Consider the following 24,996-nt stretch of genomic DNA (forward strand, 5'->3'; position numbering starts at 1 on the left):
CCAGGCCTCTGGCCGGGGGCCCTCAGTCCTTCCCACATTCCCTGCCAAGTGTGAGAACAAGGATCCTGCGGCTGCTGCGCATGAGGGCAGGGATCTCTCCACCCAGCCCCCACTTCCAGCCTTTGGCCCACAGCCTCCCCCCACCCCCACCCTGCTGCCTGGGAGCACACCTGCCTCCCACGTGTCTGGGACTTAACAGCAGTGTCAGTCAAATTGTGGCCCAGCAGTTAGAAGGACTCACTTCAGTGCCCTTTCCTGGGGATGAGCCTTTAGTTCCGCCAGAATCCACCGCCTACTTCTATAACCGTGGCTGTGGAATTCAATGCTTTGGTGAAATTCATATTCTCTGGCAAAACTATTCATTACTCTCATGTCATGGGTGCTCTTGATTTGTTGAGGCTTTTAAAAGCCGAAGTATGGTCCTCGACTGGCAGCAAGGACCCCCCCTGGGAGCTTGTTAGAGATGCACGTTCACGGACCCCACTCCAGACCCTGAATCGGAATCACTAGAGGGGGGCCCAGATCTCTGGTTTAACAAAGTCTCCAGGTGATTCTCACACGCCACAGCTTGAGAACCACAGGCTCGAAGTACACGGGTCCGTCCCACACACCTGTCTGATTTCACACTAACCCTGTCAAAGATTCTGGGCAACTTCTACCCACTAACATCTCCGTTAGACTCCTTCAACCCTTCACCTACGGAACTTAGTTACAGTGATTACAAATGGGTCCTGTTTAACAGTGCCTTGCGCAGCTGTTATGTGAATGGCGGCCCTCGGAGGGGATTTTATTAGCCTTTCTTATTCCCCTACTACATATGGGGCTCAGAGAGGGGACACGACTGGCCCAAAGTCACAGAGCAAGTAAACCCAGGGCCTAAGCACTCTACTCTCCCACTGCCCACTCTGCTGAGTGGGGGGCAGCCGTTTGGACATCTGTTTTACACACACCCTGGGATTTCCTCCGTGGCAAACACCTTGTCATCGCTTCCTCAGGAAAGCCTCTGCTGACCTCCCCGGAGGACGCTAGGCCTCCTTATTAGAGCCTACCACAGGCCCCTGCATTTTTTGTGCATAAAAGCATCACGATTTGTAACCCCGGCGTACTGAAGCACTTCATGTCTGTCTTCCCGCCAGGCTGGAAGCTCCAGGAAGAGAGGAAGTGGGCAGACCCTGCTGGATGCTCACCCAGTACCTATTCTCCTTTTCGTACAGAGCCTGACTTTGTTTGGGGCAGCTGGGTACCCAGCCAGATCACTCTCTCCCCCAGGCTCCCCTCCAGTTAGAGGTACAAGATGCTGGCTTCTGAGATGACAGCGGGTCCCTAACGGTGCCCAATAAACGCATGCTGAACGCAGGACTGTTGGGCCAGCTCCGGGCGTGCAGTCGGTACTCGGGAAATGCACGTCATCTGACCGGGCCCAAGAAGCAAAAGACCCCCACAGCTGCCCTTGCCTGGGAAATACGTTTATTGGGTCCGAGAGAACAGGGCTGTGGCGAGCTGGGACGGGCACAGAGCGAAGGAGGGCGGCGAGAGGCTTTGCCCCGGGGCGGACATGCTGTGTGGGGGCTGCCGGCGGGCTCCCTGGCCCACCCCGCCAGCAGCGGCTGGGTCCGTGGCACTTGGCGCCCGGCGTCACCTCGGCCGGCTTGGCACGGTGGCCTCGGCGGCGGCGGGCGCCCCCCCTTTCCAGTTGCAGGAGTTGTGAGTCTTTCACAGTGCGGAGGGGTGGGGGTCCGGGGTGGGCACCTCCCCGGGGTGCAGGCAGGCCCCGTCCGCCAGTCCATCCTGGGCTCTCGGCGGCTGCGGCGGGGTGAGGCGCACTCGGGCTCCTCTTCTCCCGCCCGGGAGCTTGGCAGTCCTGGAGGGGCCCTGGCGGCCTCAGCGGGACATCATCCGGACAAACTCTGCGAGGGCACGGGACGGGGTGGGGAGAAAACAGCACAGTCAGGCCCAGCTCAGGCCGCCGCCTCCAAATCTCCCTCGGATCCGAGGCCCCCCCACTGCCATCGGGCCTCTTCCAATCCATCTTGTGCACAGCAGCTGGCGGGGGAGTGGGGGGCTGTTTCATCTACATGGCTGACCCCTCTGAAACCTCTCAGGGCTCCCCGTGGGAAAATGTCCAATATCCTGTCGCTGGCCCCGAGGCTCTCCCTGCTGTGGCCCCAGCTGACGTCTCTCTCTCACGGCTCACCCTCCCTGAGCTCCAACCGCCCGGATCTCCCTCTCAGGGCAGCGGGCACACTCACCCTCCCTCCACCTCTCAGCTTGCCTGCAACCTGTCCGCTCTCTCTCCTTTTCCTTTGAACTAGACTTGATTATTTGGAGCAGTTTTAGGTTCACGGCAAAATTATGCAGCCAGTACAGAGTTCCCATTTACACCCTGCCCCACACCTGCACAGCCTCCCCCACCATCAACGTCCCGCACCAGAGTGGGACGTTTGTTACAATCGATGAACCTACGTGGATGTGTGATTATCACCCAGAGGCCACAGTAACATTCAGGTTCACCCTCGGTGCTGTCCATTCTATAGGTTGGGGTAAATGTGCAAGGACGTGTATCCACCACTACAGCGTCATACAGAACGGTCCCATGGCCCTAAAAATCCTCTGTGCTCCACCTGTTCATCCCTCCCTCCCCCTAAACCCCTGGCAACCCCTGATCTTTTTACCATCTCCATAGTTTTGTCTTTTCAAGAATGTCACACAGTTGGAATCACATACTATGTAGCCTTTTCAGATAGCGATATGCACTTAAGATTTCTCCCTGTCTTTTCATGGTTTGATAGCTCGTTTCTTTTTAGTGTGAATAATACTCCATTGTCACAGTTTATCCACTCACCAACTGAAGGACGTCTTGGTTACTTTCAGGTTTTGGTAATTGTAAATAAAGCTGCTATAAACATCCGAGTGCAGGTTTCTGTGTGGTCGTAAGTTTCAATTCATTTGGGTAAATACCCCTTCCTTCTTTTTCACCTGGCAGTTCCTACTCATCCCTTAGGGCTTTACTTATTTAGAGCCCCCTCCAGGAAGCCTTCCTTAATCCCCCCTCCAGCTTGGCACAGATGCCCCCTCTGTACCCCACAGCTTGCTGTATCCCTCCCAAAACAGCATGGATTATACTGTTGGCTTCTGTTCTCCTTGCTGGTCTTGGGTTCCTCAAGGCAATCTCGACATACAGTAGGAGTACGATACATGCTAGAAGAATAAATGGGGGATGCTGGGCTTGTAGGGAAGGGCCGTTGTCTGTGGGGGTGGGGGGGGGCACTGCCAGGACACAGGACGACCTGAAATTTTCAAATCTGGTGGCAGCAAAGCCATCTTTCCATGTAGCCACACTCTCTTCAAACCTGGATTCTACCTGCTCCCCAGAAAAGACTTCCCAACCTTTGGGTTCTGGATACACTCACATTCTGGCACATGTTTATCTTGTCTTTCTGCTTAGAATGCAAGTTCCTGGAGTTCAGAGTCAATGTTTTACTATATTTTTGCCCTGTATCCCATAGTTGTCCTGAATGGTATCACGCAGTGTAATGTATGTAGTGGTTGAGATTCCAGACGTGGAGTATGATCCAGCGCTGCATCTTAATAGTGAGGCGATCTCAAGCAAGTCATACGACTTCTCACATGAGCCTCAGCGTCCTCATCTGTATCATGAGGCAATAATAGTGCAATCCAGAGGGTTGTTGTGAGAATAAAATGGGACAATATGTGTAAGTGTACTTAGTACACTGGTATGTAATACATGTACAATAAATGATAACTATTGGAATTATTACTGATTCGTTTAAAAAAAAAACACTTTTACTGAGCATTAGCTATGTGCCAGGTGCTGAATTATGAGGAAATACAGAGATAAAGAAAATGTTCTCCAAAAGTTCCGTCAGGAGGAGACACAGCTAGCACTCGAGGGACAGTGTGAAGAACGAGGGCGAGCCTGAGGTGCTGTAAAAGCCCGGGAAAGAGGAATTCAGCCTGCAACCAGTGAGGAAGTGCCAGAGGAAGTGGCCCCACTGCTGGGTCTTGAAGGGTGAAGAGAATTTAGTCCAGGTGAAGAGCAGAATAAAAGGCATCCTGACCAAAAGAACAGTGCATTCAAACAAGAGCTTGGCAGGATCATGGGCCACAAGTACCAGAGTATGGCTTTAAGGCAGAGGGTGAGTAAAGGGACAGGTGGAGCTGCAACTGGGCAGGTGAGCTGTGGTCTGATCTCAGGGGGCCTGAGTGTCAGATTGATGAATGGGGTGCTCTGAAAATATCTAGCATGGATGGAAGCAGGAGCAGATGGACAGATAAATGGGTAGAGATGGATGGGGTCAGTAGACACAAGAGTGGATGGATGGATGGATGGATGGATGGATGGATGGATGGACCAATCGATGAGAAGATGGACGAAGATGGGGAAATGACTCTACAAACAGATAGATCAATGGAAGTGTGGGCAGAGATATAGGCAGATGGAAATACATGAATATATGAACAGAGGCACAGAAGTATAGATGTATGGGACGCCTGGGTGGCTCAGTCAGTTAAGCCTCTGCCTTCAGCTCAGGTCATGATCTCAGGGTCCTGGGATCAAGTCCTGCATTGGGTTCCCTGCTCAGCGGGGAGCCTGCTTCTCCCTCTACCCCTGCCCCTTGCTCATGATCTGTCTCTCTCTCTCAAATAAATAAAATCTTAAAAAAAAAAAAACGAACAAAAAACAATCCTTTAAAAAAAACAGTATAGCTGTATGGATAGACAGATGTACATGGGTAGGTGGATACATAGATGAATGTACAGAAGAACGAACAGACGCATAGATAGTTATATAAGTGCAAGAATAAATGGTAGTATGGACAATTGTTCAGAGATGGATGAGTGGATAGACACCTGGACACATGAAAAGATGGGCAAATGAACAGATGGCAAGATGGACTGATGGATGGATGGGGGTAGGAATGAATAGGAAGGTGATTATAGGAGTGCATGGATGGAGGGGTAAGAGAATGGAAGGGTAGGAGCATGGAAAGTTGGAATCACGATGGATACACAGTTGGAAGTCTCCATGGATCGTCACTACTGCCTTCGCTTCTCTTCCACATTCAAACCCCACCTACCTTCAAAGTCTACTCGTCCATCCCCATTGAGGTCCACATCTCGGATAATTTCCTCTATGTCTCGGTGTCCCACCTGATGACCCAGGAGTTTCCTCATGGCCTCTCGTAGCTCACTGGTGCTTATCTCCCCATCACCATTGGTGTCAAACTGGAGAGGGCAAAGAGGAGAGAGGAGTAGCTACAACATGGGGGAATGTAGAAGCAGATCCCAAGTTTGGGCTCCTTTTCTAGCCTCACTATCTCCCCTTCCCCAAAGACCCTTCTCTGTCCAAGCTCCTTCCCCTGGTATGTGATCCAGGGCTCGGATTTCTCTTCAAGTAACCGTCCTGGTGTTGGAACTCTAACAACCCCCCCACCCCTGCCTGTCCAGTGCCCATTACTCACCTCTCGGAAAGCATCTCGCAGTTCCTTCACTCCGATCATATCTGCTGTTTCTGCCAGGAGTTTAGGTCCCATTAGCTCTACGAAGTCATCAAAATCCACATGGCCACCCACTGGAGACAGAGGAAAGGGCTAGGTCATCCATCCAAGCACTCCCCATCTCTAATTAAGCAAAGGAAGGCACTGTGAACCCCTCCTTGACCTATCTAGTGCCAGGTCCAGGGTACAACCAAAGGCCAAATGAGGACAGAGAGGTGACTATGGACAGTTGGTCTGTCAAGGAATGGCTTAGGGGGGTGGCCAGGGTTAGGCTGAGGGAACCAGTCAGGAGGTGGACAGAGGCAGATACGGATGGAAGAAAGAAACACTGGGGAGGGCTCAAGGTGGGCACACTGCACAAACTCCTGGAGCCACCTAGCAGAATGAGACTCTCAGCACTCGTGGTGCTAGCTGGCTTGAGAGTTCACCGTGACTCTGTGGGCTGTGTCTCTTTGTGGTCTCACCTCTCTACTCCCTCCTGACGCTTCCCTTCACCTTCACATAAACTGCTTGCACTCAAATACTTGTCTCGGGGTCTGCTTCTGGGAGAACCCAAACTAAGACAGATAATAACATAGGAGTAATAGCTTCCTTCTGTTCAACAATCCCTGTGTGCCAGGCCCGGGGCTGTTTCGCAGATATTCCCTCATGGACTTCCTGTGCTTCTCTCATTTTACAGTTTCCCCCTGAGAAAACAGGCTCGGAGAGGCTAAGTCATTTGCCCCAGGTCACAGAGCCTGGAAGAGATGGCCCCAGAACTGAGACCGGGCCTGTGTGACCGCAGAGGACCACGATGGTGGGGCCGGGAAGGGAAGGAGGTGCACAGTGGAGGGACTCACGGTTCATGTTGATCTGCTGGGACAGTTCAATGAGCTCCATCTCGGTGGGCATGTAGCCCATGGTACGCATGCAGTTGCCCAGGTCCCGACAGTTGATGTAGCCATCCTTGTCCTTGTCGAATTCTCGGAAGGCCTCTCGGAGCTCTGAGGAAAAGAATAAAAGTGGGCATGGCTGAAGAAAAGACAAAAAATGGGACCCGCAGAGCCTCCGGGCAGAGGCGGCCCGAGCGCCCGCCCACCGGCTGGGAAAGCCAGGCCCCGGAGCTGCCAGGACTGCACTCCTCTGACCCCTGGCCCCACAGAGGATGCCCAGCCCTATACCAGGCCACATCCCCAGGAGGCCAAGACGTCTCTTCCTCTCTTCCCAGCAATCTCCCTTCCCTCACCTTCCTGGACAGCTGAGCAACCCTTTCCCCTTAGGTGAAAGGTCTTACCTTCAATCTCCTCTGGTCGCAGCGATCTGTCCTGAAATAAAAGAACGTTGTCCTATTAGCAGCTGCGAGGGGCCTAGAAGTCACAAAATGCCCAACCTGGGGACCATCCAAGGGACAGCAAGCACCAGGTGGGGAGAGTGCCTGGACCATGTCTTTGAGGGAAAAAAGTTCAGCCCCACATCCCCCATAGACACAGGAGATGCCCAGGGACCCCAGAGCCCCATCTGTGTCCCCATTCCAGACACAAGAATTGTGTCAGGGAACAGAGTTGGTCTGGAGGCAAAAACCTGTAAATAAAGCGGGGTGGGCAAGTTGTTGTGGGTCACAACAGAGAAGAAGTCTGCAAGGCAACGGGAGAAGGGCTAGAGGAACAGAAAGCCGGGACTAGACAGGCTGCCTGCGAGGGAGGAAGGGGAGGAGGGGGAGCCACGGGCATGGAGGCAGATTTAGGGCTGTGCCCTGCTTCTTGGGCATGGCGCACCTTCTCCAACCTGACCCCCATCCTACACCTTGCCCCGTCATGGGACACAGCATAGGACCCTGGGGGCCACCAGTGCCAGGGGCTGCCGCCAGGGTCCAAAGCACACATCTCCAGCTTCGAGCCATGCCCAGGTCTCCTTGGGGACTCAAGGAAGCCCTGGGTCTAGGGCATCTGAACAGATGGCAGAGAAGTCTCCAAAGAGCAGGCCCAGAGGACGCACAGGGTGGGCTCTGGCCCGGGAGGTGCCAGTCACTCCAGGCCTTCCCAGGAGGCAGACAGATCAGCACGAGATGGATGCCCAGCTGGACCTATTCAGTAGGCTCCCAAACTGGCGCGCAGGGCTCAGCCTCCCCACATGTCACAGCTCTCTGACTTTGGGCAGGAAGAATGTGGGGCAGGGTGTGCCTGCCCTAAGGAAGTGCACGCCGGGTGTGGGCACACCTCTCATGAACACACACAGGCGGGCCCCAGCAAGCATGAGGCATCTCAGCTGTGCACGCAGGCTGTTCTAGCCAACAGGGTCAGGGCAGGCAAGAGACAGCTTCTGCCCACCCACTGGAAACTGGCCCCAGGACAAGAGACGCCAGCTCTGGGAACTCTGAGAATCTTCTAGAAAGGGGCTGCTGAGGGACGCCTGAGTGGCTCAGTTGGTTAAGCGTCTGCCTTCGGCTCAGGTCATGATCCCAAGGTCCTGGAATCAAGTCCTGCATCAGGCTTCTTGCTCGGCGGGGAGCCCGCTTCTCCTTCTGCCTGCCTCTCTCCCTGCTTGTGCTCTCTCTCTGACGAATAAATAAAATTAGGAAAAAAAAAAAAAAAGAAAAGAAAGGGGCTGCAGAGCAACATCTTGGGTGGCCAAAAAGGATGATTTTTGCAATGCCCTGTACCCCCAGCTAGTGAAGTGAGCAAGTAGGCAAGTGTATGCGTGCACACACCCTAGGACAAGTCATTCAGACGTGAGTCCTTTCCCACCCTTCAAGCCTCAAGCAGCATCCCACTTCTCCAGGACGCAGCTCTGCACGATTGGAGAGGAACAGGGTGCTGCTGACCCCCACTGCAGCACCCTCCCCTTCTTGCATAGCCGGAGCCAGGGAGCAGGAAAGCCAGGTACCCCTGCTCCGTGTGCCTCTGGCAGAGCTGCTCTGGCGGAGTCCGGGCGGCCGACCGTTGGATCACACACTCCCCTTGCGGAGCAGTGGGGGTATGCGTAGTAGAGCAGGGGATGCCCACCAATGTGACAGGGAAACCATGAGCACCATCCCCAGGGGTCAGATGGGAAGACAGCACATGCACACTCCTTTCTCCTCAACACATGCGGTCTGGGAGAAGAGCTCGGCCTCTAGAGTCAGACAAACTCAAGTGCAAAGCCCGATCTGCTACTTTCTAGCCGTGGGTCCTTGGGCAGTTCACTTCAGCTCTCTGAGCCACAGTCTCCTCATCTGTAAAATAGGTTAATACCAGTACCCATGTTACGGGGCCTTTGCGAGCATCCCGTGAGACGAGATATGTAAAGTGTTTAGCATGTGGCATTCAGTAAGTGGAACCTGCAAATGTTTGTGTCTGTAACATCATCATTATTACCCTCCTCCCTGTGACTGTTCAGATATCTGCCCGGACATAGGAGCCGCGCGTGTGGCTATTTAAATTGGAATCGGAAGCCAATGAAATTAACAGTTGCCCTAGCCACGTTTCAAGTGCTCAGTAGCCACGTGTGGCTGGTGGCTACTGTATCGGGCAGCACGGATCGTAGAATATTTCCACCACTGGAGGAAGTTCCCCTGGACAGGCCTGTGTATTCAGTGCTGCCGTTAGGAGAACAGGAAGCCTTTGAGTCAGACTCCCTGGGTTTGAAGCCGACCTCTACCACCCCCTAGCTGTTATCTTGAGTCTGTTTACCTCTCCAAATCAGTTTCCTCATCTGTAAAATGGGGGTGATAATAGGACTTACCTCTCAGAGTTGCTCTGAGCCTTACATGAGGCGATGCACCAAAGGACTTAGCACAGAGCCTCACACAGAGTATGTGTGCAAAAAAAACAAGCAAGCAAGCAAACAAAAAACGTTAGTTGCTATTGTTACTTCTTGCTGGTGCATGTGGACACACCAGAGCTTTGCAGCCATGGGTGGGAAATTTGGGGGGGGGTCAGATTCACAAGTTGAGGGTTTGGGGTATATCCATGAGGGGACACGGGTTGCTGCGGACAGAGCCCCTCTTCTTCCCAGCACCTCATGCCCTCTGAAGCCAAGTCGAGTGCGGCTCCACTGGGGCCAACTTACGTACAGGCTGCCTGTTCTCGGCGAAGCCCTTGCGCAGGAAAATGCAGGCGGGGCCCAGCAGGTTGTGCATGACGGCGCAGTTCTGGGCCAGCATCAGGAGCGGTCCCGGGAGCTCGCCGCTGGCTGCCGGCCCCTCCTGGCCCATCTGCACCACCGTGTAGCTGCTCTTCTCCTCCCGGCGCATCTTCAGCCAGCACCAAGCAAATACAAAAGAGAGGCACGGTGTCACCTCCCTGCCCCACGGGCCCTCCTGGCCTCAGCCTGGCTCCGGGTCCTAGAAGGGGCTCGCCTCAAGAGGAGACCCTTGAGAGTCAAACAGCAGGGTTCAGGATGCATGGGAGGCAGGAGTCAAATTGGTTCAACAGATGGAGTCTCTGATCCTTGACTGTCACGGCCGCTCCAGGGAGATCTGGGGGTGACACCCACTGTGTGGGACATGTGCACACACACGCTCACGACACGTACACACGCAGAGAATCACACACTCACGTGCATGTGGAAGCTTACAGAGAGAAGGGGCGGGGCAGGGCTTCGGCTCCAACCAATGGGAAATGCTCACTCAGAGACTAATGAGTACTATCCTTGCCCAAGATGCTCCCAAACAGATTTGTGGCCCTGCCCCCGCTGGACCCCACTGGAAGGCAGTGAGGACAGTCAGAGCTGGAACCATGCAGAGCAGGCTCAGGTGGGCTGCTGGACTGGCAGGTGCAAACACAGGGGCCTCGCTAACAGAAACAAGCAGGTGGGAGAAGAGGGAGGCCTAGGGCAAAATGGAAGACCTGAGAAGGGATGGAGAAGAACATGTCCCCACGAAGGAGGCACCAGTGGTGGCTGGGGATTTTCCACTTCATGTCTTGATCATAATACCCCCTGGCACCAAGTTGCCCCGGGAGGCTGCTGTTCTTCCCCTCCCCAGAGGCTGTAGGCTGCCTCTGAAGGGGCAGAGCCTTACTTAACTCAGCCCAATGTTTCCTTCTGACTTAAAGCACTGGCTGGGCCAGGCAAAGCCCATCTGTGGCTCAGATTCTTCCCAGTTTGCAGCCTCAAGACTAGACACTCTCTGCCCCCAGCAGCTCTCTTTCTTCCCCCTCCTGTCTGTCTCTGGCTCCCCGCCCAGTTTGCCCGACCTCTAGAGGCTGAGGCAGGGGCCCTCTCTGCTTACCGAATATAGCTGTGCTCCCAGGCCCTGGCCCTCCCCTCCTCCTCCCTGCTGGTTCCCATGCAGCTATAAAAAGTCAGAACTGTCCACAGACCGTCCCCTTAGGACAATAGCAGCATCCAGACCCAACATTCTACTCCATTCTGGCCTCCACAGGATGCCCAGGGCCCCCCAGGATCCAGGACAGGGTGCTCTGCCTTCAGTCCTGAGCTTGGATGCCTCCCCTCAGTGTGAGGATTTGGAGGCAAACCTTCCCAAGGAGAAACAGAGCAGCTAATACTTGGAGGGCTGTCTTTGTCCTAGAACCCCAGAGCTGCAGGCCCTACCCTTCTATCCTGCTGCCCCCACCCCCACTTGCTGCCAGGTTCCTCCAGCTGACAGAAGGTCATGCCGAGGAGAAGATCCTGTGACCTAGGGGGCAGCCTGTCCTCCCAAGATGAGAAGCAGAACTAGTTCCCCCCGGCTTACCTCATCCTCCCTCTCCTCTCCTGCCTCTTCTCCCCAAAGCCCCACACTCTGGGGCTACAGACTAGACTCCCCTCCAACTTCCTAAGCCTCTCAGGCCTAGAGAGGGAGGAGCAGTATCCTAGTTCAGACCCTGGGTGAAGGTCCTCAGTGCAAGGCCCAAGTCCAGTGAATGCAATAAGGGTGGGTCTTTGGTTGTCTCAGAACTTGAGAGATGTCAGAGAGGCCAAGGGCCATTCTGGTTTGATGTCCAAAAGAGTTCGGAGCCTCAGCCATACTCACACAGGCTTCCAGGACCCAGGCTAGAGCGAGGGCAGAACCAGAGAGACCTTCCCAACTGGGAGGCTGGCTCAGAGGAAGCCCGGGAGTAGAGAGCGGCTGGACCCCAAGAAACAATCTCCCGAGATGTGTGTAGAGAATCAGCCTTTTCGTTTCTGGCTGAGTCTTGCACACTTGGCTCAGAGTGAGCACAAGCCCGGAGGGTGGAGGCAGCAGGCAGCAAAGAACTCTGAGAGGTGATTCAGTGCCTGGCTTTGGGCTCCAACAGTTTGGGGACAAATTCTTGCTTGCTGTGTGACCTCGGGCAGGTGACTTCACCTCTCTGTGCTCTAGTTGCCATCTCTGCCCAGCGGAGAAATAAACGAGCTACTGCCTAGCACCTGGAGCACAGTAAGAGCCCAAGACATGGAGCTGCCGTGGGGATGACAATGACGGGGATGCCGGGGGTGCCCATGGTGGACATGCAGCATAAGAGATGCTGGGAGCCAGAAAGCATTTACTTCTGGCTCCAGAGCAAGTGGGAGAATATGTGCCCGTCGGGGAAGAGCTGAGAAGGGATGGAGAAGAATGTGTCCCCACGAAGGAGGCACCAGTGGTGGCTGGGGATTTTCCACTGCATGTCTTGATCATAATACCGTCTGGCACCAAGTTGCCCCGGGAGGCTGCTGTTCTTCCCCGGCCAGTGATGGCACCTGACAGCCTGGTCCTGCCCTGCACAGAGCCCGGAGCAGGCCACCTCTCCCCGGCCCCGGCTCCCCGGCCGCCACACTCAGGAAGCCAAGTGGGCAGCGGTCCACAGGCTGACAATGTCTCCTGGCACCACGGGGCCATCTCCCAAGTGTAGCATGGCAACAAGAAGGGTCAGCTGGCCTCACGACCCAACAGCTTTCTAACAACCCAAGCTGGCCAAGAGAAGGCAGGTCAGAACTGTCTCTCCTGGAAGGTATTAAGGAGCGGTTAAATGAATCAGGGCTTGGCGAGGTGGGAGAGGGAATCGCTGCAGTGAGTGGGAGTCCGGATGACCTGTAAGGTCCGACACGGGAATCTGTGAATAACACTTCCGCCAGAAGGGAAGAGAGAGGCAGCCTCTCACGGAGGCAAAAATACAAATAAAATACCAGCTATGGATTCACATGGACTGACGTTTCAAAACTCTCAACTCCGCATCCACTGGGCTGTGTGACCTTAGGAAAGCTCTTATCTCTTAAGTCCAGTTCCTTTCTCTATAAAACAGCCAAGAGAACTACTGGGTGGAAAAGAGCAAATGAGATCACAGACGCTGGATATGTTGTAGCTATTCAGAAGAAAGCAATTATTACTATTACAAAAGAACACGAAATTGAATGCAATGCGTTTTATTGTCTTTTACCTTATTCCGCGGACTCAAACAAAACCTCTCCTATTTTCCTTCTTCCCTCCACCCCGCCTTCTCCGAACACCCAGAGTGGAAAAATTAGGATCATGATGATGGTAATATGAGCTGCCATTTATTGAGGACTCCATTCCGGGCAGTGTGCACAGCACTTTATTTGCTTCTAATGATCACCTTAGAAGGTAAATATTAGTATTCCCACCTGGTGGACGGGGGAACTGAGGCCCAGAGAGGTTAAGTAACTTGCCCAAAGTCACATGGCTGGAAAGAAAAGGTTTGAGAAGTGGGTCTCTTAAGCACTCTGCAGTGTAGTGGGGGGGAGATGGGTGGGGTGGGGCAGAGGGACAATGCTTGTTGTTGTTAAAGTTCACCTTTTTAAGCTCCGGACAGAACTCCGGGGGAAATCTTTCACCCTGTGGTCCTCTAGACTAATTCAGGTCAGTTTCCGCTTCTCTACAACAGTGTGGAGCCCACCTCTGGTGCCAAAGACTTCCCTAAGATGACAGATGATGTGGGCTTTACGCACAGAAGGAAGAGTCAACCCTCAGAAGGATCCAAGGGACCAGTGAGGATTAAAGGGAATTTGATGTGAGCAGCTTAGCTAAATAGGAAGATGATGAACAGAAAAGCCCGGAATGTCCTAAATTAAGAAGACTATCGAACCGACCCAGGAGGTAGTACGGGGTTAGGGACAGAGATGCCATTAGTTAACCTGAGACCTTGGGTAAGTCACTTCACCCCAGTGGTAATCAAGTTCCTTGACTGGAAAATGACAGAACTGGAGGAAAACATCCCTATCATTCCTTCTTCCTTTAAATAATATCTACGAGTTTCTTCTCCAGCTTGACTACAGAGGGCTAGAAACACAGGCAGAGCCTGCCTGAAGCAAAACCCCATAGATGTAAGCCCAGCTTTGCATAAAAAAAGTGTTTTGGAGGTGGTGATTTGCTTTCCAAAAGGAATTCTTGCAAAAGGATATTATCCTGGTGTATAAGCAATAAATCCATGACAAAAAGCGACTTATAGACACCTTTGCTCAATATCCTATTTCTCAGTAAAAACAATCCGGGGCCCTGAACCAGCCTGGTCCTAGTTGAGATTCTCTGAGCGGATTCAGGAATTATTGAGGGTAGCAGGGCATACCCCAGTAGCAATGGGATCTACTTCAAAACCCACAAGTCAGAAGGCTTAGAGACCACCAGAGAGAGGGCCAGAGACTCTCAAAGAGATGAATGAGCCCCCCCCCAAGCTGGGAAGCCCTACCTCAGTAGCGGCAGGGTCACAAAGCCCAGCTCAACCTTCTTCGGATCCAGCAGCCCCAAGGGGATCTGTCCACTCACATTCTATGGACCTGGGCTTGTCATGTTATGGCCCAGTAACTACCTGGTTTCTTTTCTAAATCTTGTGCTAATTCCCAAACACAGCCCCCCCACCCCCATGCAGCTGTAAGTCCCAACTTCAGCTCAGAGCCCAAGACACTGAAAACAGGCATCAGAGGGAATCTGGAGGTGGGAATAGGGAAGCAGCTTTCGACAGAACCCATGGAAAGGGTAGCAAACTTCAGATGCCCAACCCCTCCGTCCCCAACTCTCGGACAGATGGCAAGAGGCCCCCTTCCCCTGCCCCAGATATTGAGAATTCCAGAAACATACCTTCCTTGAGAGATTTCTCAGTGGAGACTTGACACAGTTGCCCATCCTAAGCTGAAGCAGCCCCTCTCAGGATCCCCAGGTCCATGAAGGAGGCTCCTGGGGACTAAGAGACCTTAGTCCCTGTCACGGCCAACCCCAGCCTCCCTCTGCCCGCGCAGCTCTTCCTCCTGGCCCGTTCTGAGCCCTCTCTCTTGCGCGCGTGCTCTCTTACTCGTCTGCCTGCTCTGGCTCTCTGATTTTTTTTTTTTTTGGTTGATTGTGTGTGTGTTTGTGTGTCTGGGTTTAACTTTCTGGACACTTTCTTAAGGAGATGAAGGCAGGAGGGGAGAGTGCAGGGCACAGAGAAAATTGCCCGGGGAGCTGATGGCAGAGGGCAGCAAGCTGGGGAAGGTTGCCGGATCATCTACATCAGATTAGAGCTCAGTCCTCTCTCTGGTTCATTTCCCTTCCCTCAGCCCCTCCTCTCCCGCTGCCAAATCTGCAGGGAGATTGCTTCAGGGAGGGGGGCCTAGAATGGCAGCTGCAGCTGGGAATTAGGCCAGCAGACCTAGAAGGGGAAGCAGGCTAGTTTGGGCCACCAAAGCCAGGTTGCCTCCCAGCTCCCAGTCCTGTGTGTGCATTCACACACACACACATCTGCGCACAAACACGCACACGCAAGCACCGAGGGACAGACACACATCTTAATTGCCCCCTGGCGATCGCAGCTGGATTGAGAGCAGGCAGTTCCAGTTGAGGGCCTGGAAGATCGTGTGACGTCCCCATCACGCTCCATTTTTCACACTTGCTTCGTCATTGAAATGGGATGAAGCTCCGGGGCTAGAAGCACAAGCTGAGCCATCAGCAGCAAGCAGATCCTTCCGCTCCCTTTGCTACGTGGGGTCTCTCCAACCCAAGAGAAACCAAGAGACTGCGGGGGTGGGGGGGGCATGATGGAGGCAGTGCTGACGCAGAGGGTGTGATGGAGGGCTGCCAACCCTCGAACAATCCTTTGCCTAATCCTGAGCGAGGATCTTTCAAGGCTTCCTTGGGGTGCAGGGCAGAGGGGCCGCCCTTTGCAAAGTGGTCTTCAAGGTCCCACGACTGGAACTTTTTAGGTGAGTGGCTCTTCCTTGTCCCTCTGGGTTCCAGGTTTGATGAGAACTCATCTCAAGCCTCAGATGTCACATTCAAGATCTAGGGCAGGAGCCGGATGACCCAAGAGGGGAAGTGTCCCTGTTTCCCAGCAGCCAGCTTTTCCCAGCAGGGGGCGCCAGGGAGGGGATGGGAAGCCGAACTCTCCCCGCCCCTGATGCAACAACCCTTCCACGCCGCGCTGAAGAGTTTTCAGTCCAGAGAGGCTGCTTTCTCGGGGACTTTTTGTCCAGCTTCAGTGGCCGGTCAGAAGTTCCATTAAGGGAGTGGGTGGGGTGCTGCCCAGAGGTACCACAGGCTCGCTCGCTCCCGGGGAGCCGGGGGAGAAAGTCCCTGGAGAGCTCTTGACGTCCGTGCTGCTGCTGACGTTGCAATGGTTTAATTAGGGGAGTTACTCAGCAGCCTTGTGTGGACCAAACCTCCAGAGGAGGTACGAGAAGGAGGGGCAGCCCCTGAGGACAGAGGGAGGAGCCTGGGGAGGTGCTGACGCCCAAAGGGCAGGAGAGACACCCGGGAGATGAAACCGAAGAGTGAGCAGCTAACATAAGTGCCTTCTCCAAAGATGCGTTCCTCCACAAGAGCATGAACCAGGCTCTCTGCAGGGCCGGGGTCAGGGTCATGAGACTCAGGTGCATGAGAAGGGACTGCAGGCTTGAATCCTGGCTCTGTCGCCAGCTTCTGACTTCTCATATTCCAGAGCTTCTGTTTCCTTGCCTGGAAAAGGGGGTTTCCCCTTATCTTCCTTATAAAACGGATGTGGACAAGTACCCGGCGCGTGATAGGTACTCAATGAGTAATTCTTAAAATGGAAGAAAGAAGTATCATTTGTCCAGTGTTTATGTGCCAGGCACTGTGCCTGGCTCTGGGAATGCTGTGGGGAACAAGATAAGCATGGTCCCTGCTTTCAGGGAGCTTACATTCTAGCAGGCGGGCAAGAGCTATTAAAGAGCTATGAATGCACTTATTTAATCACGTTTCCGGTAAATGCTATGAAGGGGGAAGGAAACGCGAAACCACTGAGAATGTGAGACAAAGGAATCTCACTTAGTCTTGGGGGGGATCAGGAAAGACTTGGAGATCAAGCCTAGGAAACCAACCATCTGCAGACTCTTGACAAGCTGGGGCTCACCAGGGACCCCAGAGGGAAATCCAGTTAGGTTCCAGGTACAAACCCAATTCATATTAACTACCTGGGCAGATATATGGAAAGGTAGCGCAGCGTCAAGTGAAGATTCTCAACGCTAGATGCAGATGATTCTGATTTAATAGGTGCAGGTGAGCTCTGGACATTGGTGGTGGTTAGTGCTCCAGGTTATTCTGATCTGCAGCCAGTGTTGAGGGCCATGGACAAGGATACTAAGAGCTTGGAATGCAGGGGCAGACAAACCTGGGTTCAAATCTTGCCCTGCTGCCTAGCAAACTCTATGACCTTGAGAACTTGTAAATCTCTCTGAGCCTCAGTTTCTTTATAAAATGGGTACACTAATAACCCTTCCCTCCGAGGGCTGTTGTGAGGAGTCAGTGAGATAATACAGGCAAAGGGCTTGGCACAGTGCCGGGCACCTAGAAGGTGCCCCTTCGCCTGCCCAACGTTGGTCTTAAAGGGCCAGCTGTGCCCGCCTCTCCATACTCAGCAGAACACCCACTCAGTCAGACCTGGTGACTCCTGCCCCCTGCAGGCCAGCCCGAGCACAGCACCCGCCTGCCGACCTTGGAATATGCCTGTCCTTGGAAGCAGGAGACAGAAGACAGCAAAACCAGGCACCCGTGGAAAAGTCATGCACTCTGAATAAATCCCATCCTTCTTTAGAGGGAAGGATGTTGACCCTAGCTTGAGGCTGAAGGCAGCAAGGGACTCAGGGATTCAAACTCAGAGTTTCACTTAAGCTATTTGGGGCAGGGCAGGGCAGGCCGTGGTGGTCCCGAGTGACAGGCATAACTGGAATCTAGAGGGAGCAGCTGGCTTGACCTTTAGCAGAAAGTTTTTAAAAGGGCTGAACAATAGGGGCTTCTCTAAGGAGCAAAGCACATCACATAGCCCCACATTCCCGTCCCTCTTCACTGGGGCAGCAGCCCCTGGGCTTCCGGAAGCCTACACTTGGAGTTCTGGAATGGAATAATAGGATCAGAGGGATGAGAAGGATAAACCCATTGCTGATTATTCCTGATTAGGAGGGAGGCTGGCCTCCAGCCCTAATCGGTTCTATCACCAGCATTCAAACTTGGATGACAGCCCAGGGTGAACACACTCAGGGAAAGCTGGGTCGTAACCTGAGAGGTGCTTTGTGGATGCTTCTGACAAATAGGAAACACTCTTATGTGACTTCCCACCCAACCAGTTCTTTAGAGATCACAGTCCTGCCATTTACTTACTGTGTGGCCTTTGGACAAGCCATTTCCCCTCTCTTGAGACTGTTTCCTCACCTTTAAAATCGGGGATGATAATGCCAACCTTCACAGGTGGCTGAGAAGATACGTGGGCAATTGTTTAGTGAGCTCTTGACTGAGGTCTCAAGCACTCATGCTGCTTCCCCCAAACAGCTAAAGGCAAACGCAGCTGTCTGGGAGGACTCCACAGGATTGATATCAACCACAAGCTGACCTTCTCTTTCCCTTTCCCCAGGCCCCAGGGGAAAAGCAATAGGGGCTTCTTGCCCAAGTAGGGAGAGACTTTGCAGGGTCGGAGTGAATAAGGTACACAGCCCTCTAAGCTATAGGAACTAAGAAACCTCTGCAGACCTGAGGCTGGAGATAATGGTCATTTGCCCATTAGATACTGTGACCTTGTTATGTGCAAAGCAGTTTGGGAATTGGGCTGGTCTATTCAAATCAGAAGAGATGTTGCTAGAGCTAGAAAAAGGGGAAGGATGGGACAGAGATGTGGGTTTTATACACATCTGCCTCCTCTACAAGGGGTGTTTCTTCCCCAGCTTAGAGTAAGGAGCAGAAAAACTGTTCTTAAAATAGTTTTACAAGACCCAATGCCAAGAGTTGCCCCAAATCATGCCTATTCTGAGTTAATGTCTAATATCACATCTCTCTAGGCCACTGGGTGGCATGTCCTTAGCTGGCCACAAAAGGGTACTAGGGAAGGTCCCTTGTCATTCAGCTCCTACCTTGAATGGCCTTTCTCACCTTGCTCAGAGACAGCTTTCAAAGTACCTTACACAGGCCCACATTCAGACAGTTACTTTATTAACAATAACATTAATGAAGGCTACCCTTTTTTTCTAGAACATACTGGAGCCAGTCCATTTGACATCCTTAATCTTGTGTGACCCTCGTTAATAGCTCTGCAAGGTAGTTTTTGTCAATCTCATTTCTGGATGAACAAACCCAGACCAGAGAAAGAGAGAGAGGAGAACAGGCCCAAGATCACAGCAATGGGAAGTGACAGAGCTGGGATTGGAACCTACAGCTCTACTTTCTCTCAAGCTACCATTCTATGGCTTCGACTCAAAACCACACCATTTGCCTGCAGGCAGTAAGGATGCTCTGGGAGGTCACTGAAAGAATCTTAATTCCTGTTCCCCCTAACATGGGAGTCTATCTCGGTCCCTTCAGTGTTACTTTGAGCCCTGGCTCTCCCTGACTCTACTACAAATGGAAGGAAGAAGGTCCTGGACAGCACTTGGTAGTTAATCAGCAATAACAACAACAACAACAATAATAATAACTAATATCAATGGAGCCCTTGCTCTGGACCATGCACTGGCCAAAATCTGTACATATCTCCATGTCCCATTTAATTCCCCCAAACCCAGTGAGGTACTACGATCTTCCCTATTTTGCAGATAAAGAAACAGAGGCTTAATGAGGTTAAGCGATTCACTTAAGGTTAAAAAAAAAAAAAAAAAAAAACAGAGCTTGAGAGACATGAGAAAAAGAGACTGGAGACTCTGACCCAAAAGTCCTGGGCTGGGTTCTGTTGTCATTGCCGCTGCTGTTCAAGCAGATGCATTAGAGCTGTCAGCAGGAAGCCCAAACTGAACGTGCTGAGCTTTACAGAAAAAGTCTGCAGCTCCATAGTCAAGAGCTTCCAGAGGGAGGTGGTAAATATTTGATAGGACCTTCCAGCTCTTCCTGACTCAGGTGACCCTGGTGACATTTCAGAACACTGGGCTGGAGAATAGTCTTCAATAATGACTAAGAAAGTAGAAGGAGGAAGAAAAGCAGGTAGCTGAAATGCTCTGAGCTCACAAAGGGCCCATGCAGGCAAATTCTGTTAAGACTGGAAAAAGAAGAGGCTCTTTTTCTAGGAACGAAGTCATATTCGCAGCAAAATGAATAACCAGAAAGTGAGTGATTCTGGGCCAGGGACCCACCCTTACAAACTGCTAGATCGTAAGCTCTGGAACAGCCAGAAGCCTGGCTGTCGTGTCCACTGGTCTCTCCCTCGTGCCCCACAAATGCCCGGGCAAAGTAGATGCCCCCAAATATCTGATACACGTATGACCAGATGTCACCGGTTCCACGACCCAGACCCGCTCCACAGACCCGAACACCCCACACCTCCTAATACAGAAGTCACTGCAGTGAACTTCCACCTCAACACGTCGCTGCGCTCAACACTCTCAAAGCTCTGCCTCCAAATCTCTCCTCTGAAGAACTGCTTCCAGCTAACTCGGCTAACGAGGGCTCCCCACAGGAACAAAGCCACACATTGCTGCCCTATCACACCACACAGCAGCCCCGCGCAACCCGAATCCACGTGCAGCTCCTTCATGTCAGACCCCCACCGGCCTCAGCCGCCACGGAGTAGTATTTTGAAAAGGAATGTGCAGATCTGAGGCAGAACACACACACGGCCTCCTTGGAATTCCGATCCCGCATGGCGAGCCAGGAGCTTGAAACGGCTTCTCTACACTACAGCCCAGCACAGAACCACTCAGGGCCCTCTCTTCCTCCACACACCCCACAAACTCTGCCATCAGACCTCTGCATTACTCCCCTCCTCGGCTGCCGCAGAACGGTCTCAACGCTGTGCCAGTGAGTTTGAATTAATTATGAACTCAGAACTCAGAGGCAACCCTGGCTTTGCTCAGGAGTTCACAGGTTCTTTTCCGCAAACCTCTCTCCCCAGCAGCGCACCCCAGACTGGAGACCTGGATTAGAGGACAGATGCTCAGCTGCCCAGGACCCTGGAGAGAAAGGCCTAGAGGAAACGAGAGTAGCCACTGGTGACCCCTTAGTGACCTTTCTGACCCTAGGACGCACATTGACTCAGGCTAGGGTGTTATTCCACGTCCTACGACCTGACAACTGCCCAACCGCCATCCTAGTGGCATCCCTGGAGTGACAACCTCCTTAAAACACCCCTGAAGTTCCGATTTGAGCCATAGCTCTGTGTAGCCCCTCCGTGCCTACCCAGACACTTTTCTCATATTTTTGAGTCTCTATCTAGCTCTCCTAACTTTTCCCAGGTCTCTGGGGCCACCACAGCCCGTGACCAGCGTCCCCCATCCCCAAGCAAGGCTGTGTGCCCCGAGGTAGCCATTCTTGAGCTCCCGACTCCAAACGCCTTGCTCCTTTGGGTCGCTCACTGACAGTCTTGGCTGGAGACCAGAGGAGTGGATTTGGCGCCACCTGCTCGGAGCGCCCCTGCTGACCCCTGCAAATCTCCAGACGGTTTGCGGCGGTCGTTCCCTTCCAGGACGGGCCTATTCTGGCAGGTGGAGGGCGGCGAGGCCCGGAGCATGGACAGCGCACAGGGTGCTGAATCAGGCACCGGGGGGAGGAGGAGTGCCGGCCAGGGGGCAGGGCTGCGGAAGGACTACCGGGAGCGTGACCGGGGGCCGCGGGCAGCGGGAGGAGGGCTGTGGGCGCGCAGCCGCGCAGGGTCCCGAGCGCCTTGCCCGGGAGCGCGGGCGGGAGGCGCAGCCCTTACCTGGCCGAAGGCGGAGCTGAGCATGGGGCGCAGCTGGTGGAGGAACGGGTCTGCCTCGGACGCGGCGGCTGGAGCGGAGTCCCCACGACCCGGGGCTCGCAGCGAGCCCCGGAGGCCGAGCGCCGGGGACAGCCCCCGTTCCTCCCCATCCCGCCCGCGGGCCGGCGGCAGCGGCGACGGCGGCGAAGGTCGGGACGCCGCGGCCGGCAGAGCCTCCCGGGGCCTGCAGTGCGCCTGGGGGAGCCCGCGCCTGCTCCCCTGCGCGCCCTCCTCTCGCGGCGCCGGCCGGCACAGGGGCCTCCGCGAACTGGGGTCCCCGGACGGCGGCGGCGTGCCGGGGCCGGTGCCGGGCAGCCGGCGGCCAGGCAGCCCTGGCTCCCGGGCAGGGCCGTGGCGGGGAACCCGGCTGCCCCCGCTCGCCGCCGCCTTCAGCAGCGACGTCTTGGACTCGCTTTTGGCGATGTGCGAGCTCATCGCGGCGGGGCCCGCGCTCGCATGGCCCGGCGGGGGCGGCGCGGTGCGGCGCGGCGCGGGGCCCCCGGCGGGCAGAGAGCGGGGCGCCCGGCGGGAGCCAAGCCCGAGGACGCGCTGGAGGCGGGCGCCGTCCCCCGGCCGCTTAAATGCGGCCCCGTCGCCGCCGCCCATGTGACAGCGCAGCTTCTACGCCCGGAGCCCCGAGCTTCCCGGCGGCTGGCGATGCGGATCTGGGGGGGCCGCCGGCTGTCCCCGGAGAGCCCACCCCCGGATCCTCGGCGGCCCAGGTACCGCCGCGCCCCGCCCCGCCCCTTTCCCCGCCCCGCGCTCGAGGAGCCCCGCTTCCGGGCGGCCCCTGGCGGCGGAGGGGGCACTGCGGCGCGTCGCCGGGAGCGCTGGGGCAGGGGCTTGGCGAATGGCCCCAAAGATGCTCGGACCTTGGGGACCGGCAGTGCCTCTTAACACACCCGGAGGTTCCCACAGTGACCCGGAGCCGCCGGAACCTCCAGAAATGCGGGCGGGGTGCATGCCCCAGGGGGTACAACTTTGGAAACCAGAGAGGTGCAGTAAACTGGCGACCTAAGGAGGAGGAAGGCACTCTATGACGGCACTACGTGCAGACACCGGAGCCAGAATGGCGTGGAAGGACACTGCTGGAAGGAGTGTCTGTGGGGCACTTCATCCACTCCAGTACCGCGGAGTGCGACCAGGATGACCCTGGTACATCAGCCAGAGAATTTTCAGTTTTCAAAACAGAAGAGAAGCCAGGTGGCATCTGTATAACCAGGACTTTGCAGGGCCTGGTGATGATCAAGTTTCAGGTAGGACCCATTTGCTGCCCCTCCAGCTGTTGCGCCCCGCCCCCGCGCACCCCCCGCCCCCCCCCCCCCGCGCACCCCACCTCCACGTCCTTCTAGATGTTAGAGAAATCCTTGCTCTTGGTGGGCAGCCAGGGAGTCACACAGGCCTGGCTGGAATCTCATATCCTAGCTCTGCCACTTACCATCTTGGGCAAGTGTCATCAACCTCTCTGAACCTTGTTTTTCTCTTCTCTGAGATGCAGGTAACAATCCTAACCAACTCTTGGTTAACATCCAATGACACCATGCACATAAAAGGCCTGGCTCAGTACTTGAAACATGGCCCACGGGCAGTTAACCTAGTTAGTTCCCTTCCCTCTGCACCTTATGAGGCCCCATCTACCACTCTTGTCCAGTAATGGGATACTTGAGATTTGAAGGGGGGGATGGGATGTGAACCTCCCAGGCTCTCCCTGTTCTGGTCTCTGGCCCTGATGCCATCCATGCATGAGAATTGGGCAAATCTGGTCACCGCTTGGCCTTAAGAGGACAGATGGACAGATTGCCAATATGCTACACTTCACCCCCGCCGAGGTTCACCCTCCTCTGCACTGCCTGCTTCTTTTACATACCCATATGCAAGGAATTAAGAACAACAAACAAAATGGGCAGGAAAACCAACTGCCAGAGGCCAAAGTGGACACGAAAAGTGTGGCAAATTGTTCCCCAGCTCACCTAGAAGGGACCGAACTGCCATATCAAAGCCACTCAGGGCCCTAAAGCACAAACACTAAGGCAGCCTGCGCTGCAGCCGCCCAGAAGCCTCGCTGCAACATCCACCCCGATACGAAGGGTGTAAAGGGCCCACCCTCTCAGAGCTTGGGGTCAATCACTGTCCTACCTGTTCCAGCCCTCAGAATAATCTGTGTTCGGCGGGATTAACAGCAAGTGTACGTTCTGTATAAATCACAGGAGATAAAATACCTTATCAGAATCCCTCAGGAGCTGACAAGAGGCAGGGGGGCAGAAGGGTATTCAAAGTCCCTGCCGTGCCACCCTTGGTTGTCTTTCTGAAATCCCCTAAGTATTCTTGGGCAGGACCTCTGTCAACAACCAATTTCTGAAAAAAGTGAGGAACCTGGGTGCATCACCTAGGATATTAAATAAAAGCAATCAAGATTATGTTCATGGAGCGAATGGATGAAATGCTTGCACTCAGATCCTGGGTCATCCTGGATATATGGCAAGATTCCGCATCATTTGTAAAATTTGCTAATTTGTTCATTCACTTAAGGATTTCTAGAACCAGACACCATGTTAGACACCTGGGATACACAGATTCATCCATTCATTCCATGAACACTTGAGTGCCTGTTATTTGCCAGGCACTGTTTTAGGCGCGAGAGACACAGTGAGAAACAAAACAGTCTCTCTCCTCAGTGACAACTGAACAACTACATAAATGCATGGGAAATTAATGGTGACAACTGGTGGCGTTTAGTGTGAAGAGAAATGAAGCAGGTAAGATAGGAGGGCATAAGAGAGGGTGCTCTTTTAGACAGTGATTAGGGAGGGCCTCTCTGGGGAGGGGACATCTGAGCAGGGACCACAACGAAGTAAAGGAACAAGCCATGCATACATCCAGGGGAAGAGCTTTCCTGGCAGAGGGGAGATGGTTCCTAAGTGCCGCGGAGAAAACAGCTTGGCATATTCAAGGAGAAGCAAAGAGACAAATGGGGCTGGAGTGAGCAAGAGAGAGAATGGTACAGATGAAATTAGAGGGGAAGGCAGGGGCCAGACAGCCGAGGGCTTTGGGTTTTTTCTAAGCGTGAGGGGAAGCCGCTAGCGGGTTTGCGGTAGAGGAGTGGCATATGGTTGTTTACATTTGTTAAAGGACAATTGGCTGCTTTGCAGCAGGTCCTCTGTTGGACGGCAGTGTGGCAACATGGATCCGGTGAGGTGCTGTCACATGGAACAGGTGGGAGAGGTTGGCGGCTTAACTTGAATGATTGGTGGGGGAGGTGGTGAGAAGTGGTCAGATTCGGGAGATATCTAAGGAATGATGGTGAGATTCAGTCCCTGCTCTCAAGGAATTCACAGAAAAATCAAAAGAGGATGAAAGCCACTATAATGTAATGGGAAACAGGCAATAAGGGAATGACAAGCTGGGTAGGAGAGCACCAAAACAGGCCTTTTAGGGGGAGCTGGGGAAGGTGCTGGAGAAGGTGA

General features: G+C 54.0%; 1 protein-coding gene across 3 annotated transcripts; it reads right to left on the reverse strand.

The window, feature by feature from the left end:
* Positions 1 to 1,453: 1,453 nt before the first annotated feature.
* On the reverse strand, positions 1,454 to 22,197 carry CABP1 (calcium binding protein 1). 3 transcript variants are annotated; one of them, XM_081802064.1, is made up of 7 exons: positions 14,473 to 15,096; positions 9,550 to 9,729; positions 6,793 to 6,823; positions 6,359 to 6,502; positions 5,484 to 5,593; positions 5,100 to 5,247; positions 1,459 to 1,907 (listed from the first exon to the last, which is right to left on the reverse strand). In XM_081802064.1, the coding sequence occupies exons 1-7, from the start codon at positions 14,515 to 14,517 to the stop codon at positions 1,882 to 1,884; spliced, it is 684 nt and encodes a 227-aa protein (XP_081658190.1). In that variant the 5' UTR covers positions 14,518 to 15,096; the 3' UTR covers positions 1,459 to 1,881. The 3 variants fall into 3 exon arrangements, with proteins under 3 accessions (XP_081658189.1, XP_081658190.1, XP_081658191.1); XM_081802065.1 differs by lacking the exon at positions 14,473 to 15,096 and adding an exon at positions 21,494 to 21,608 and having other exon boundaries at positions 1,460 to 1,907; XM_081802063.1 differs by lacking the exons at positions 9,550 to 9,729; positions 14,473 to 15,096 and adding an exon at positions 21,494 to 22,197 and having other exon boundaries at positions 1,454 to 1,907.
* Positions 22,198 to 24,996: the final 2,799 nt, after the last annotated feature.

Source organism: Leptonychotes weddellii, chromosome 13, assembly GCF_054177405.1.
Source record: "Leptonychotes weddellii isolate Sample4059 chromosome 13, ASM5417740v2, whole genome shotgun sequence".
NCBI lineage: Eukaryota > Metazoa > Chordata > Mammalia > Carnivora > Phocidae > Leptonychotes > Leptonychotes weddellii.

What these genes read in the sequence shown, in the direction of transcription:
- CABP1 (XM_081802063.1), bottom strand. Translation starts at nt 22,138, where the DNA reads ATGGGCGGCGGCGACGGGGCCGCATTTAAGCGGCCGGGGGACGGCGCC. An exon ending in TCAGCTCCGCCTTCGGCCAG is followed by an intron (nt 6,824 to 21,493) that starts GTAAGGGCTGCG and finishes CTTTTATTTCAG; the next exon opens with GACAGATCGCTGCGACCAGA. An exon ending in TGCGAGATGCTTTCCGAGAG is followed by an intron (nt 5,248 to 5,483) that starts GTGAGTAATGGG and finishes TGCCCTCTCCAG; the next exon opens with TTTGACACCAATGGTGATGG.